The 17,389-nt window shown below is 36.8% G+C and overlaps 1 protein-coding gene across 1 annotated transcript; it reads right to left on the minus strand.

Annotated features, from left to right (window-relative positions):
• Nucleotides 1-249: 249 nt before the first annotated feature.
• On the minus strand, nt 250-16,538 carry SLU7 (SLU7 homolog, splicing factor). Its single transcript, XM_005897507.3, has 16 exons — nt 16,447-16,538; nt 13,647-13,830; nt 12,689-12,842; nt 12,283-12,363; nt 11,820-11,984; nt 9,957-10,025; nt 6,494-6,541; nt 6,170-6,301; nt 5,790-5,887; nt 5,570-5,637; nt 5,295-5,434; nt 4,393-4,554; nt 2,957-3,061; nt 2,733-2,804; nt 2,502-2,618; nt 250-1,847 (listed from the first exon to the last, which is right to left on the minus strand). Exons 2-16 carry the CDS (start codon nt 13,814-13,816, stop codon nt 1,668-1,670), a joined length of 1,761 nt encoding a protein of 586 aa, XP_005897569.1. The 5' UTR covers nt 13,817-13,830; nt 16,447-16,538; the 3' UTR covers nt 250-1,667.
• Between the last annotated feature and the right edge of the window lie 851 nt (nt 16,539-17,389).

The following is a 17,389-nucleotide window of genomic DNA, read 5'->3' on the forward strand; positions in this document are numbered from 1 at the left end:
CAAAATGAAACAGGAATAAGCCATGATTTCAGATATTATAGAATTCTTCCTAAAATCAGCTTAAATTAGGTTTCACAAAACAGAAGCCCCAAAATGTTAGGTGACACATTTTTTTGAGTTAGTGTCCTGAAATTGTCCTGAAATTTTCTAATTCAAATGTGCAGAAGCTAACTCAGCCTTCCTGCCAGTTCTATAAACTACTTTTCTGCCAAATATTTGAAATAATGCTACAAATCACTCAGTTAAATATTTCCAATTATATATCTTTATTAACAAAAGATAAATAAAATACAAAATAGACACTAATATCAGATTTTATGTTGAACCAGCCTATGTTAAGGTAGGAATATGAAAACAAAAATTTTTGACATTCTTAAAGTAGGTAAGAATTAGATCTGTTTGCATCACTGTTTCATACTGGTCTGAATCTAGATACAATGTATATCCACAGTACTTGACAATCTGATTCAGTTACTTTCCCATCAGCAGTATTTCTGAGATGTTAACTTAATGCAATATTCTAGTGGGTTTTGGTAGTTCAGAAAAGCCAGTGAACTGTTAAAAGTCAATGCACTTGTGTCAGGGGTTTTAAACAGGCTGTTTTCACCCATCCCACTCTGTCAGTACTATCTTCCCAATGTTATTAGAAGCAGCTTAAAGATCATATCATTCTCAGATACGAACAGCCCTACAGGCTGGCTATGCTTGTAATATTCTGAAGAAACATTCAACTTCAGGTTTCACTTTTTGCAAATTTTACCGAGAGACACCTGCTGGCTATAAAGATTAGGTACAACAGATACTCTACAATCTATTAAAAATCTAACATTCATGACTGTTATATAAAGGCAATCACAATTAAAATAGCAATTAGTATCACAAACCATATTCTCTGTGACAAAGGAGAGGATTTCAGTGTCTGAATACTCCTGTCCAGACTGGTAAAAGACCTAGGACTTACCAGTCAACACTGACTCAGGGTGAAAAACTTTTTTCCCCATTCAAAGGCTAACACATTTAGTTCTGAGTATAAGATACAAGGAAATGTTTTGAAAGTCAAAATTTCATAACCAAGTGGGAAACAGAATTGTTACTACATAGACTGACATGAGGGATAAAGTTATTCACACGTTCCACAGATTTCCTTCCAGTAACCCAAAGCTCAAGATAGATTATCAGTTTCAGATCAGAAAAATCTGAGAAGGTAAAAAGAAATGATTATTAAATAACTACAGTTATAGTTACTATTAATTAAAAAAAAACGAAGCCCTTGTTTCTAGAAAGAGTAATTAATTGCCTTCACAATGAGTCCTAACACTAAAGGGCCATAAAAATTGAGGAAATAAAGTTTGAAACTTAATAAATAAATGTTGAGAAGATATTCATGATAGGTGGAGAACTAAGATCTTTTCCCACATCACTAATATAAAATTGGAAATAAAATCTTAATCTGCACTTAATGTACCACTTTTTTCTTCTTTGTTCTCCACTGTGTAAAGGAATGAATTTACTATGAGATTTCTGGATACTTTATTAAAGTCAGGTAGATTCCTTGCTTCCTGACTTTAACGAGAACAGATACGGATTTTCCCATCGATAATCAACAGCAAGAATCTAAAAGAATGTATCAGCAGAGTCTGTCTTGGGTCACCGTCAGTGACGAGTTACTACTGTCCGAGGAAGGAGGCCATGGGGTCATCTGGCCTCTGACGTTTCATTCTGTAGGCCTCCATTTCCTCTTCAGTGGGTTCCCGAGTTTCATATATGCTGTTGTAAGGTCGCTTCCTCTCATCTATCTGCATGATCTCCTTGACATGAAGAAGACGGGCCTCCTCTGCATTCAGTGCCTATAGTGAGAAGAAATACATGAGTACCATGGCTCTGAGTCAGATCCCTTTGGTTCAGAAGTGGCAGAGTACCAAAAGACCCCACTGACTATGAATTGTTACATCAAAAACCTAGATTGCTTCTGCTTGGGAGTCAGCTCTATTGCTGTCGAGCTACAACTAATCATTATTTGGCTCAAAAATTTTCATAGAGCACAAAACATCCTATGATATTTTCAATGTTAAAGAAATTTTATTTAACAACAAAAACTGAATGAGGTTCATTTTACTGACAGAAGCCAGCAACCAACGCTTTTGGTGGAGAATACAATTCTGACTTTTCCCAAGACTTGCTGAAGCTTACAATTATAGCGTTAGATGGCAATTCTCTCTGGGGAACATGTCAATAACTCTAATAACAGCTATACCAACCATTTTTCTTCTGTGCATTAGTGATATTCAACAAAAGTTCAAAAGGCAGGCAATATGGAGACACACAAAACCTCCATTTGTATTCTAGACCTGACAGGTGACCCAAGCAAATCACCCAGTCTTCGAGTTTGTTTGCTCATTTTTAAAATGAGCTTGGGAATAAGACAAGATAATTTTCTAAGATTCCTACAAATAAAGAAGACTGTGGTCACTTTTACTATTTATTTAGGCTTCACAAAGTACCTTTTTCAATTTTTCGTGTTTCTTTTCTTCATCATCACTCTCTGAACTGCTCTTTCGATGCTTCCTTTTCTTCTTCTTCTTCTTCTTTTTCTCCTCTTTCAGTTTTTCCTGATGCATCTGAAATGGAGCATTTACACACAGTGTTATTAACGCAAAACCAAAGTTCTAGTGCAAGTTTTAAAGTCTTCCCTTTAAGACTTAAAAATTCAGGACAGCTGATCATGGACATACCTCCATGAGGGTTTGAGGTTTTTTCACAGATTCTTCTCCAGTTGCATCATTTATAATACATTCCTCTGAATTCTGTGGAAAAATATGTGTAATCTAACTTGAGTATCATAGCTACCAATCATCTAGGAAAAAGTTAAAATTTGAAACATAAAAATCTATGTTTCATACAGATTTTTGACCTAAGAGCTTTGGCTGTTTTTACGAACTAGAGGACAATTACTTACAGCAATCTCCTTCCCAGCTTCTCCAGTACAATAGGAATACTTGAAAAAAGAGTGACAGCATTTGTATCCCCATCGGCCTTCTTTCCAGTAAGATCCCCAGATATGCTGCAGAGAGAGAGAGAGAGGTTACTTAAAAAGGAGCCTGAAACTAAGGTTTCTCATATACTGTTTTTCTTTGTAAAAAAACCCTATCTTTAATTAATCGTATTATTTTCAAAAAACTGAAGTATAGCTGATTTACCGTGTCATGTTAGTTTCAGGTGTTCAGCACAGAATATATACATATGTATTTTTTTTTTCTCTTTCAGATTCTTTTCTCTCATAGGTTATTAAAAAATATTGAGTATGGTGCCCTGTGGTATACAGTAGGTCTTTGTTGGGTTAGTCTCACATGGTGGTGATAAACAGTGATAATTACAGGGACTCCAGGGTTAGCTAACAGGGAAAGTGTGTGGTTACAATGGTCTTACATTCTATTCTCACTCTCCCCCCCAAATTAAAAAAACTAGGCTACTTGACTTCTCTTGAAAAATTCAGAAGGATTGGGAAATTCTAGGCACATTCACACTTGTCAGTAACTGCCTGTTGCTGACCAGCGGATGCTTCCTGTAGACAGGGCTCGTGTTCTCTAGTTTGTAAAATCTGTCTGGCTCATTTCACTCATACATGATTACTGGCCTGGCTCTTACTAGGTAGCTAGGTTTTTGACTCTTACTTAGAAAGACAAGTGTATTTTGGGTACTATAAAAGTACAGCAAATTAAATAAGCTTTATCATGTGATACAATATGCAATATGACATATACTTTGTCATCTGTGAAGTGTCCCTGTCAAAATATTTAACTTATATCAAGCCTTTGTATCTGAATTCCTGTTTATAGGAAATACAGGGAATAAAGCAACAGTATTACAATAAAAATTAATTAAAACACAGATGAATGATAAAGAAGATGTGGTATACAACAGAATACTACTCAGCCATAAAAAAGAATAAAATTTTACCATTTGCAGCAACATGGACGGACTTGAAGGGGCATTATGCTTAGCGAAATAAGTCAAAGACAAATACTATATGATATCACTTACATGTGGAATCTAAACAAATACAACAAACTAGTGAATACAGAAAAAAAGCAGCAGACTCACAGACGGAACAAGTGGTTAAAACGGAGAGGAGGGGCGAGGCAGCACAGGGATTGGAGAGTGGACGGTACACACTACTGGGTATAAGACAGGCCACAAGGGTGTACTGTACAATGCAGGCAATACAGCCAATACTTTGTAAAAACTGTAAATGGAATATAACCTTTAAAAGTTGTTAAAAATAAGAAAGTTAAAATACAAGAAACCAAAACACAACAATGACTTACTACTGGAAAATATAATCCAGAACAAAATGCTAACAAGGACACAATATAATTCTAGTTCAACACATACTGTATGATTGTTGATCTTCACATCTTCCTCGTACTTGGAGCAGGCGACAGCCCGCTCCTGTCCTTTGATGACTGTCCCATGTCTTGAGTACTCCACATAGTCTTCAGTCTGAGCCAAAAGCAATTCGGCTGGAGGAGCATCCAAGTGTTCTTGACCACCATACTAAAAGGACATTGATCATTATTAAATATATTTTACAAAGATTTGCATTCAAATCTCTACTGAGGGGTTTATTTCCAATCACAAAGATTAGAGGACTATTATTCATGGGCTTTGTTATATAAAACACAGTGGAAAAAAAGCCACCAAACTTTCATAGGCAAATAAAAGATGTCTCAATTGCTATTCATCTGTTGAGTGTGGTGAATTATAAAAGGCTCATATGAAATTCCCCTTATCCTGTATGCATGCCCATTTGCCACATGATTTTGGTGCTTCATCCCTTGGATCTGGGCCTGGCCATGTTACTTGTTCTGGCCCCTGGAATACTAGCAAATATGATGTAAGCAAAGACCTGAAAAACACTTGTGTACCAGGGCACACTTTGTTGCTAATCTCTGGTATCCTAAGAATGTCACGTAAAGAATCTGGGCTAGCCTATCAGAGGATGAGAACCCACGTGGGGTAGAGGTGAGGCCTCCTTGGGACAGAGGAGGCCGGCTACCTGCTAGAAACCAAAGGGAGGCCAGTCTAGATCATCTGGTTTCAGATAGGTGGGCTCAGAACAGGAGACGCAGCTGATGTACAAAACGGTGAGAAATAAGAAATGCCTATTCAAACTATTAGGTTTTGAGGTGGCTTGTTTTGCTGTAAAAGCTCAATGATATAGTTATACTGATACTGTATACCAACTGCACCTAATCCCAATGGATTAAAATGGACTGTGTATAGATCATAATCACCTTTTCCAGGATGCTTTCTTTCTGCTGTTCTTTGAAGTCTTCTTTCTTGACTTTGAAGGATTTGTACAATAACTCTAGTTTTGTAGGATCTGCTTGTAGATGCACTTCAGACCCTTTGTCATAGGCTTCCCAAGCAAACACTAGGGTAATTAAAACCGTCGTAATGAGTTGTCAGCAACACTGTTTGCGGGCTTCTTGAAAACAAGCTTTAAAAAAATGTCCCCAAATTTCTTATGAGCTGACATAAAATACCTTGACATAGAAGAAGCACTTACATTGTGTCTGGGCCATTGATATGGTATCACCTGTGTATCTAACGAAGTTATCCCCTGCGTAGCTGACTCTGTTTAAAATAAATTAAAAAAAAACTGTTTCAGAGATTAAGGAAATTTTTTTCTGACCCAATCATAGATACTCATTTTAATTCAGATTGCATTTTATTAATAAAAACTCCCTCCCCTACCCTGAAATCTTTACAGTGAACTTGTTACTTACTCATCTGGATTCTTTCCAGCATTCGCATAGGGATTCTCTCTCATTGCTCTAGTTTTGGGATCATAGTAAGCAGAGTTTGGATCTAAATTCCGCAAATACTAGAAAGAAAAACATATTTTAAGACTGTGTTAATGTTTACTTTCATCAAAGATTTTAGAAGACCAGTAGGAGGAGACAATTAAGTGAGTGAGTGAGTGTGTGTGTGTGTGCGCATGCACATGTCTGGGAGTACAGCTGAAGAGAAAGAAATCCAGAATGATCTACTTTGGAATGACTGAGTATATTACCCATATACTATCCAGATACCATATGAGTAGACAAAATTTAGGTTGGGAAGACAAATGTTTTCTGAATATGTATGTTAAATTGGCAAGGCTTACTTTTGCAATATCTTCTCGAATCCTGAGATTCCGGACAGTAATTCGTCTCTTAGAGTCAAAATTCTGTCCAGGCATGTCAATATCATCTGCATATTTATCTTCATCCTCATCTTCACTGTTATGATCTTTTTCCTGAAAGAGGAAGAGAGAAGGGGAAAAAAATTCAAGAAAAAAAGAGCAGCATCTAGCTCTTATTTTCCCTTTAACCCAACCCTTACTCCTTGTGTTCTTTAAGCTTATTATTATTATCATGAGTTATTACTAACATTAGCCATCAGAAATTTAAACCTTAATGTGTACCCTGATAGGACCTGTATGTCTTACCGTCTGAGAATTCGGTTCCTCTTCTCCCCACTGATGTTTCGGAGAATTCTATGCCACAAAAGAAGAAAATGAATTTGTGATTTTATTATACTGAATCAAATGAATATTTAACACTTTAAAAAACATAGTTAAAATAATAAATTTAACTGAACAAACTCTCGTATTTCTCACCTGTAGTGAGCACAGAAGTTTTAAATACAAGTATGTCATTGTGAATAATTTTATCAGACTGTCTACAAATCCAAAATTTTCATTGATAGGATTATAATCACAAAAATGTAACAGAAAGATTAAGTTGATCAATATACCTAATAAATATTCATTTCATACATTTTTATCATCAGACATAACATTTTCATTAAATTTCACTGTTTTTCTATTAAGGCCAAAAGCAAAGTTACCAGGATCATGTAATAAGTATCTTTAGAGGCAAAACAGCCTTTGTAAAATTTCAGCAATGAAGAAATCTACTCAGGTGACAACATACTGTGATTTGAGGAGGTGTGAACTCCATGCCTCAAAGACACCCTTTCTTAATTAGTAGTTGGTCAGGATATTCTCTAACTCCACAAAATGCCTGGAACAAAGTGCTCAGTATTTCATTATGTCCCTTTAAAAGGCTTCACATCTTATAGCTCAGTAGGCGGATGTGGAAATATGTATGTATAAAAAAATATATATATACAGTACATTGGTGGAAGCAAAAATTTTAGTACAGCCTTTTAAAATGCTTGCTAAGTGATAAGTCATCAGATTTTATATATGCATATTCAGTGCATCAACAATTGCACTTTTAGGAATTTATTGTAAGGAAATTAGTATGTCTATTATATAAAGATGTATATATTATGTAAGACTCTAATGTTATATACTACTGTACAGATAACTGAAAAAAACAAATCAACAAGAGATGAATGGTTATATAAATTATTGCACTCAATACACACTGAACAACCATTAACGTGATTTGTCCAAGGTGCAGAAAAATATTAATATGTATACTTTGGGCTCCCTAACTTCCTGGTGGCTCAGATGGTAAAGAGTCTGCCTACAATGCAGGAGACCTAAGTTGGATCCCTGGGTTGGGAAGATACTCTGGAGAGGGAAATGGCAACCCACTCCAGTACTCTTGCCTGGAAAATCCCATGGACAGAGGAGCATGGTAGGCTACATCCATGGTGTCGCAGAGTCGGGACACAACTGAGTGACTTAACTTTCACTTTCTTTCTTGGGCTCCCTAGTGAGTGAGATGGTAAAGAATCTGCTTGTAATGCAGGAGACCCAGGTTCCATCACTGGGTTGGGCAGATCCCCTAGAGAAAGGAATGGCTACCCACTCCAGTGTTCCTGTTTGGAGAATTCCATGGACAGAGGAGCCTGGTGGGTTTCAGTCCATGGGGTCGCAAAGAGTCAGCCACAACTGAGTGACTAACATTTTCACTTTTCTTTTTTCTTTTCATACTTTGCTACCTTTTTTTGTTTGGAAAGAAGAGGGAAAGATGGGAATTAGATTATATATTTGTATTTGTATTTACATAAGAAACTCTGAAAGGAGCTGTAAGAAAAATAAAAAAGATTATGGGGGGTGAGGCTTAGAGACAGGATGGACTGAGGCAGGAGCGGGAGACTTTTCACTGCATATCTGTCTTATTTTGATTATTGAACCATGTGAGTTTATATAAAAAAAAATGTTAAAGGTCTGCATTTAATGATACAGAAAACAAGTCCTCATTGTACTGTATATTATTTAATTGAAAAAGTAGATGATAAACGAGAATGTAAAGATGAATCCATTTAAAAAACATGTTGCATTACAATCATACAATACATGGATATATGTGAGGGAGTGGACTGGGACACTAAAAGGCCTATTTTAAAATGTTAATGGTTAACATAAGGAATATTTGTCTTCTTTATAATTTTCTATATATTTTTTCTGAGTATGTGTTACTTTCAAAATTGGAAATTTTTTTAAAGCATTTTTTTGAGTTCTTGCAAGTTGCCAGTTCAACAAAGGATATTTATATTGCTAAATCTCTACAGTAGACACAGTCCTACTATATGTAGTTAATCTTCACATCCAAATGGGCAAAACTCAGCAGTCCCTTACAAACATTTAAGTTTGACTAGGAAAATAAATTATAATATGTTTACAAGACACAACAGAGAACATATTAGAAAAACAATAAAAAAGCCCTCTTCTTTCTTCCAGAGTTGGTAATGATAACAATCACAACACTAGCTACCAATTACCAAGTGTTTACTGTGTGACATGTATGCTAAGCCTCCTGTGTGTGTGTGTGTTGGGGTGGGTAGGCGTTGTTATCTCTGCTTTAGAGATGATAAACTGAGGCTCAGAGAAGCAAATTAATTTTTCCAGGACCATCTTGCTAGCTAGGGGCACAGCTAGATTTTAACATCATCTCTCTGTTAACTTGTGCTTTGAACCTGCCTCTGTGACTACTCACTTGGTGATTAACTTACCTAGTTCTGTTTGCTTTGTAATTATACTTGCTAAGGGTCCCTTTCTAGAGAAGGAAATGGCAACCCACTCCAGTACTCTTGCCTGGAAAATGCCATGGACGGAGGAGCCTGGTAGGCTACAGCCCATGGGGTTGCAAAGAGTCGGACACGACTGAGCGACTTCACTTATTAAAGGTCCCTTTTAGAAATTTAAACTTGGTAACTTGAAAATGTTTTTTACTGACACCATAAATTTGTTAAAAAGAAACTTTCACAACTCTAATAAGCATAACTTAACTATTAAATTGACTGACTGGGGGAAAAAATAGGAAAAAACCTGTCTGCAATATATCTTTTTTTTTTTAGTTTGCAAATTCTTTTTGCCTTACAAGTTCAAAGTGTAGGAAATGCTAAAATAAATAAAAAGAAAAATCCACTCATTCTATACTAAATGAGAACTAGTGTTTTAATCTCTATATTAAATGAGAACTAGTGTTCTAGTCGTCTTCCCTGTAAGGTAATATGATATTTTACATGTGTTATTAAAATATGTGTTCTCCAGTGTTGTTACTAAGCTTGATGAAAGCCATTTTAAGAGCTATGCAACATTCTCTCATGCACAGGAAGGATAGCTCACTTTACTAATTCCTTATTAAACTATCTTCAATTTCTTAGTGTTGTAAAAAGTGCTGAAGTGAACATTTTTGTGCAAAATGATTTTTCTGAATACTAAGAAATTTTTAGGATGGATGGATCTACTAATTTAATTCCAGAAAAGGTATATAAATGTTTTATGGCAATATTCTCTCCAAAATGACTGCATCAATTTATAGTCCCTTGAACCTTTAATGTGTCAGTTTCTCTATTTCCCCTTGATAGTGTTTCTCTCCCTCTCTCAACTTTCTTCTAACTGGAGAGATATAAAATGAATTTTTGGGTCAATCTTCATTTTTTGTTTACTATGAGTTTGAAATTTTTTTAACAATCATTTTGTTACTTACAGCCTGTTCCACTAATTTTCCTGAGGCTAATTCTTCTTGGAGTTTTTGGGCTTTCAGCGTTCGTTTTGCCTAAGGAAAAAGAAACATTTGAAATTTACTTTCAATATTCAAATGAACATTTAATTTTTTAAATATATTTATTTTAATTTATTTATTTGGCTGTATTGGGTCTTAGTTGTGGCATGCAAAACCCGTAATTGTAGCATGTGGGATCTAGTTCCCTGACAAGGTAATGAACCCCAGCACCCAGCACTGGGAGTATGGAGTTCTGGCCATGGACCACCAGGAAGTCCCATCAAATGAGATTTAATTTTCATATCAATAAAACGCATAAGTTTACTGTTTTCAGAAAAGGTCACTGGACAAGGCTATCTTGTAGCTCTAGACCTCTGGCTCCTGAAGAACACGAGTTCAGGGAAATTCCCTGGTAGTCAAATGGTTAGGACTCTGTGCTTTCACTGCCAAGGACCCAGGTTTGATCCCTGGTTGGGGAACTAAGATTCCACAAGCTACATAGGGCAGCCAAAAAACAAACAAAAAATGCCCCAAACTATTCAATGCTGTAGTGGCCTAAAAAAGGAGGTGTGTACGTATATATGCAACTGTTTCACTTTGTTGTGTAGCAGAAACTAATAAGCAATGGTATCATAATAAAAATTAATTAAAAAACCAGATGAGTGAATAAAGATGATGTGGTATACAATGGACTAGTACTTATCTATAAAAAAGAACGAAATTTTGTCATTTGCAGCAACATGGATGGACTTGGAGGGCATTATACTAAGTGAAATTGGTCAGAGAAAGACAAGTACTATACGGAATCTAAAAAATACAACAAACTACTGAATAAAACAAGAAAGAAACAGATTCATAGATAACAGAGAACAAACCAGTGGTTACCAATTGGTAGAAGAAAAGGGGAGGGGCAATAGGCAGGTAGGAGATTAATAAAAGGGGGTTTATTATGGGATTATATGAAATCATGTATGTCAAACTTTTGAAAATTCTAAAGCACTGTAGAATTTAAAGAATCTTTCATTTAATAAAAAATAAATTAAAAAAAAAAAACCCAAAATGAAAATGAGTCAGATCCAATTGGCCATATTTAAGCAAGAGTTATAAAGTCCTGTTTGAGTCAGGCATTAATATAAACCAAGCTAGATAGCACCAGGGATAAACTGCAGGGAGCAAGCCTTGCTGACAAGGTGCCACTTGACTCCAGATGACTGACTCTTCCCCGGCTGGCCCAGGATTACCACATATTTCATTGTTTGAGAAAAGATAAAATTCAGATTTTATTAAAATGTGAAATCCCATGGTCTTAAATGTTAACTCTATTTAAAAAAAAAAAGGAGGGGGGGACACAAAACCAAAAAACAGAAGTGACTACGGTATTTTAAAAAATGGGAGTGAGTAGGTGAAATCGTAACAGAAAAAACTGAGGTTACATTAAAATAAAATTCAGTTTCCTGAAAGGAGTTATCCCATTCTTCTTTCTCCACCCTCAAATGCTATGTGAGACAACTATAAAACAGGCCCATAGGCAAGATACAGTCTGGGAGTCAAGACTTTATAACCTCAGGAAGCCAAGAGTTTTGAACATGAATCTATTTTCATACTTCCAGTATTTCCTGCAAACTAAATCAGGGAGTAATGGACACTATGAGAATAAAGTAAAAAGAAACTGCTGCCAAACAGGGTTAGTATATACTGTTTATTTCACTATTCAATTAGGCTTGCTACTACAATAAAAATGCAATCATTTTTATACTGCATAAAGACAAAAAACAGAGTTGCTAAACTACAGATATACCAAAATATACATTCTTTAAGGAGAGCAGGAAAGCAGTGAACTGTGCTTACCAGGTCAACTTTGGCATACTCTTCTACAATTTTCATGTGTTCTTCTGGATTGTAGCCATTCCACCGATCCCTCTTCCCATCGTAGTCAAACATCAGCTGAGGCTGGACATGTTCATCTGGAGCTATATTAGTCCCTGTAAATTTTGCTCCAACTCGCCTAGGTCTCTGGAAAACAGAGTAAGATTAAATTTTTCCCCTAAGTATCTGAAGCCATGAGGAAAATTTCATATAACCTTTACAGAGCAGTGTGAACATACCATGGGACTTTATGGTTTATTCAATTATCAGTTAGTCCTCCTGCAAAAAATTTTGACGGTGCTGAACTAATTTCATTCAAATTAATGTTTTCATTTAACTTGTACCTAAATATAGGTAATTTAAAAAACAGAATTAAGTTCTCTGACACAAAGAAAGAAAGAGACCCTCTGACAGCAGTTTCCAAAATTCTCAAATGTGAGCTTACCTCGAAACAGTCTTTCTTTTTGTGTGTCATGGCTCCACAGTTTTCACATGCTCCTTTTCGGTATTTAGTAGTTATGGAGTTCTGTAAGTGGATATAAAGAAAACCAATGAAAATTTTTATTTATCTAAATAAGTTAAAAATAACTTTGGCTCTCATTACTGTACTGCCTAATGAAATGACTTATTTGTTAAGAGGAAAACCAGTTATAAATGAAAAAACTTAAAGATTTTAGCAATATCAAATTTATAAAATATAGAAAATAAAGTAGTATGTATTATGAATTTTAATACCAGATAAAAGGTCATGTAATCTGTTTATACTTTATATAGTATTACATTAGAGGTTCTTATATTAAGTTCTTAAAAATTTCCATTTCTACACACATATATACATGTTGCGTACCTACCTCTTTTACACCCCTCTTGTACCATTCTCCCGATGAGCTGTACTGCTTTTGTTTCTCTGGCTGTGGTCTCTGGTGCTTTAAAGTAGGCCTTTTTGATGGATCAATATACCATGGCACTGAAGAAATATACTGAGGAATATGAGGATTGATGTCTCTGTAAAAAAAAAAACAAAACATTTAAAAAAAAAGTTGTAGAATGTAAGGATATCCTTACAGAATGTAAGGATAGAGATATTGCAGTGGGAGGGGGAGAGAGAATATACTTGTTATCACTATTAATAAAAAGAGTTAAAAATAAAATATATTAGACTGAAAACATTTTAGAGAAACTAAAAATAGTCATGTAACTAAAGATGCAGAAGAGATGAAGGAACATAGAGATATATGTTAGTGAGATTAATCTTTTATCAGAACAAGAAGTTAATAATGTCGAGTTGATTATAATAGTAGTAGTATAGGTATGTTATTTAGATTCAGAGGTATCAACCAGAAAAACTCAAAATAGATTGACAATTCAGTCCTCGCTTGGTCTCTGAGAGGGACTGGGTCCAGGACCTGCCTCAGATACCAAAACCTGTGGAAGCTCAAGTTGCACAGCTGGGCCTCTGTACCTATGGGTTTGGAATCTGAAGATTCAACCAGTGGCAGATTGTGTGGCACTGCATGTACTTACTGAGAAAACAACAAATCTGTGTTGTTCAAGGTCAGCTGTAGTCACTTGTATACAGTAGGACAGGGAGTGGGAAGAACTAAAAAGGGCCATAGTTATCATTACAAGTCCTTCATTATTATTTATTAAACTTTATACATATGAGTTTGATACAATAAATGAAAACAAAAATGACGGAAATGGTAAAGATGGTTTCCTGTCAAAGCAAAGGATGAGAAATAGGTAAACTAAGTAGACATGAATTTGAATTCTGAATGAATAGATCTTGCAAAAAATTTAAGTACTTACTTTCCTTCTTCATCAACTTCTGCAGGGGCATTACCCAATTTTCGCTGTTCTTCTAGCTCCTTCTTCTTTCTCCAGTCCTCTCTAGTCATCTTCTTTGGTTCCTCCAAACTCATTTCTTTGGACCCCGACAAGGGGGCTGCATTAGCTGCATCCACAGCTGCAGCTGACATGGTTATCTGGCCTCCTGCATGAAAAGGAAGAAGTATCTATTAGAATAAACTAGGCCTTCCTGAATTCACCAGAGAAACTATCAAAAGTACACCCTAATAACACATACTGTGGGTTATATAGAATGTTTCATATGTTCTTTTTCTTTCATAGCATCTGTAAGGGAAAGGTCTCCTTCTCCTCCACTGATGTATTTCTATACTGTTGCAGTTGTGCTTTCAACTCTAATTGGTTAAGTGGAGAGAGACATGCACATGCATTTAAAATTTCATGAGATTCATCCTTTCATGTATATATTCCTTATTTCCTCTCTACATATGTGTCTCAAACTTTTCTACCACGCTAAACAGACTGGTTCCAAATAGGAAAAGGAGTACATCAAGGCTGTATATTGTCACCCTGCTTATTCAACTTCTATGCAGAGTACATCATGAGAAACGCTGGACTGGAAGAAACACAAGCTGGAATCAAGATTGCCGGGAGAAATATCAATAACCTCAGATATGCAGATGACACCACCCTTATGGCAGAAAGTGAAGAGGAACTAAAAAGCCTCTTGATGAAAGTGAAAGAGGAGAGTGAAAAAGTTGGCTTAAAGCTCAACATTCAGAAAACGAAGATCATGGCATCCGGTCCCATCACTTCATGGGAAATAGATGGGGAAACAGTGGAAACAGTGTCAGACTTTATTTTTCTGGGCTTCAAAATCACTACAGATGGTGACTGCAGCCATGAAATTAAAAGATGCTTACTCCTTGGAAGGAAAGTTATGACCAACCTAGATAGCATATTCAAAAGCAGAGACATTACTTTGCCAACAAAGGTTCGTCTAGTCAAGGCTATGGTTTTTCCTGTGGTCATGTATGGATGTGAGAGTTGGACTGTGAAGAAAGCTGAGCGCCGAAGAATTGATGCTTTTGAACTGTGGTGTTGGAGAAGACTCTTGAGAGTCCCTTGGGCTGCAAGGAGATCCAACCAGTTCATTCTGAAGGAGATCAGCCCTGGGATTTCTTTGGAAGGAATGATGCTAAAGCTGAAACTCCAGTACTTTGGCCACCTCATGCAAAGAGTTAACTCATTGGAAAATACTCTGATGCTGGGAGGGATTGGGGGCAAGAGGAGAAGGGGACGACAGAGGATGAGATGGCTGGATGGCATCACTGACTCGATGGACGTGAGTCTGCGTGAACTCCGGGAGTTGGTGATGGACAGGGAGGCCTGGCGTGCTGCGATTCATGGGGTCGCAAAGAGTCGGACACGACTGAGCGACTGATCTGATCTGAATCCTTATTGAGTACACAGGGTCCTATCTCTGTTCCTCTTAAAAACTGGACGATTTAAGATCACCTACATTCATTATCTCTATTTCCACATTATCTGCTGCCCTTCTCAATCAGTCCCCTCGCTGCTCCAAAGATACCTCTACGTTAGCAATGTGCTAAGTCCTCTGGACATTTTTCAGTTCGGTTCCTCCCCCTTTTGATATATTCTTATACTTTGGCTGATGTGACACCATATTTCCCTGGGCTTTTTTGTACCCCTTTCACTGCTCCTCCTGTATCCTTCATAAGTTCTTCCATTTCTGCCCAGTTACTGAATTTTGGATTCCACAAGGCTCAATTCTTCATCACTCTATAAACTCCACCAGAAGACAAGTTCATCTATTTCCAAGGTTTCAATAGCCACGATATACAACTGTTGGCTCTCCAATTTATTTCTCTACTTCAGATCTTTTTTCTGAGCTTCAGATAAATATAGTCCAATTGCTTACTTCAAAGTACCTCCACTTAGATGTCTCAAAGAAAACTGAACTCAATTCTTAATTCAAATTCATAATCTTCTCTACGAAATCTGATCTTCTTCCACTGTTCCCTCTCCTGATGAAAGATACCACTATCCATTCCTTTTCAGAAGTGTTCCAGCTAATTCCCATACCTATTTCATCACGAAGTACTGTTATTTTCACTTTCTGAATATCACTCGAATTCATCTACTTCTATCAATAACCTGAATGTATTACTTTTCCCTACTAGTCTCTTCTGATTCCTGCCAATCAGTTCTCCACACTGCAGTGTTATTTTTTCAAACACAGATTTGGTCATATCATGTCCCACTACCCAAACTGAAAACCCTTAAATGAAATGCTGTCCAAGAGAAATGTACCACCAGCCCTATATGTCATTTTAAATATTCCGTAAACATATTAAAAAAGCAAAAAGAAACAGATAAAATTACTTTTTTGCAATATTTTTCCTAATTACCAACACATTTTCATTTCAACATAGGAAAAAATAAACCAGTTCTTTAAAATCCGATACGGATTTTACATGTATTCAGATTGGCCAACATTTCAAGTGCTTAAGAATTACAAGCACAGTTCAGCTCCAATAGCACCTTAAAATTCTTAGTTTAATAACCACTGAAGACACAATCCTGGTCTGACTGGACACAAGTACCACTTCTGAGGCCTAGGACAGCTGCTTCCTTGGTTCTCGGTCCCCGTTCCCTTCTCAACCTTGCGTTCATCAATCCCGTGAGGATATTCCCAAGAATTAGGAGCCTCTGGCCCTCTTCCTCGAGTTTTCCACCTTCACCCTCCTCCTCGTTCCAAGTTCTTACAAGATTGCCTTACCCGGTCCCAACGCTGCTGACCCTAGTACAGTTCGACAGGAATGAAGACGATCGCCAATGTTTACTTCCTGACTTCCTCCCTCTCCCGGCAGCCACTGCGGCACTTTCCGGGCGACCCACACAGGCGCACTTGGGCCTCGGCCGAGCGGGGGGGGCGGGGCCAAGCAAAACTGGTCTCGCGAGATCTCGAGCTGTTCCTATAGCTCTACGGCAGGTCAGTCGAATGGGTTAGGTTTGAGCAGCTGTTTTTCTGCTCCTTAGTTTTCATCTCTTTTAGAGTCGACGAATATTACGACGTAAAGCAAAACAAAACAAATTTCATACGGAGAACAGACAATAGCGTAAGCATCGCTGGAGCGCTACGAAGTGCGTGAAGTTAAAACAGTTAAAATCACTATTAATTAGTAGCCAGGTAGTGTAACACGCTGGGGACAAAGTAAACACAAAATTGTCTTCCTCTCTTCGAATTTACATCATATAGAGTGAGTAAGACTGAATTATTTAAGTAATTTACAGTTCTAGAAAGCCTCTATGAAGGGTGTACTAGGTGCTTTGAAGACATAGGGCAATTCAGCAATTGTAACACCTCGCCCCTGGTGTTGATACTGTATTTTACCATTAGGAAAAAAATACTGCTTTGAAGACATAGGGCAATTCAGCAATTGTAACACCTCGCCCCTGATGTTGATACTGTATTTTACCATTAGGGAAAAAATACTGTAAAACTTTTTTCATTGTGGAAAGACAATGTCATAGATATCTCCACCTTGCTTTAAAGAATAATATGTAATAAAATACTGGAAAATAATAATTTTGGAGTACAGTTCCCCTGCCCCCCCCCTCCTTAAATCTTATCTGTTCTGGTAATGTTTTATTTTTCAAAACAATGTGTGTTCCTTTCAGATATCAAAATGACATCTTTGCCTCTAAGAGAATCTCATCAT

Source organism: Bos mutus, chromosome 7, assembly GCF_027580195.1.
Source record: "Bos mutus isolate GX-2022 chromosome 7, NWIPB_WYAK_1.1, whole genome shotgun sequence".
Taxonomy (NCBI): Eukaryota; Metazoa; Chordata; class Mammalia; order Artiodactyla; family Bovidae; genus Bos; species Bos mutus.

Excerpts from the sequence above, each read along its gene's own strand:
- SLU7 (XM_005897507.3), bottom strand. The coding sequence starts at position 13,816 with ATGTCAGCTGCAGCTGTGGATGCAGCTAATGCAGCCCCCTTGTCGGGG. Across the intron at positions 6,542-9,956 it reads GAAAATTAGTGGAACAGGCT|AATTCTCCGAAACATCAGTG; the intron begins GTAAGTAACAAA and ends TTTGTGGCATAG. Across the intron at positions 6,302-6,493 it reads AGGAACCGAATTCTCAGACG|GAAAAAGATCATAACAGTGA; the intron begins GTAAGACATACA and ends TTCCTCTTTCAG.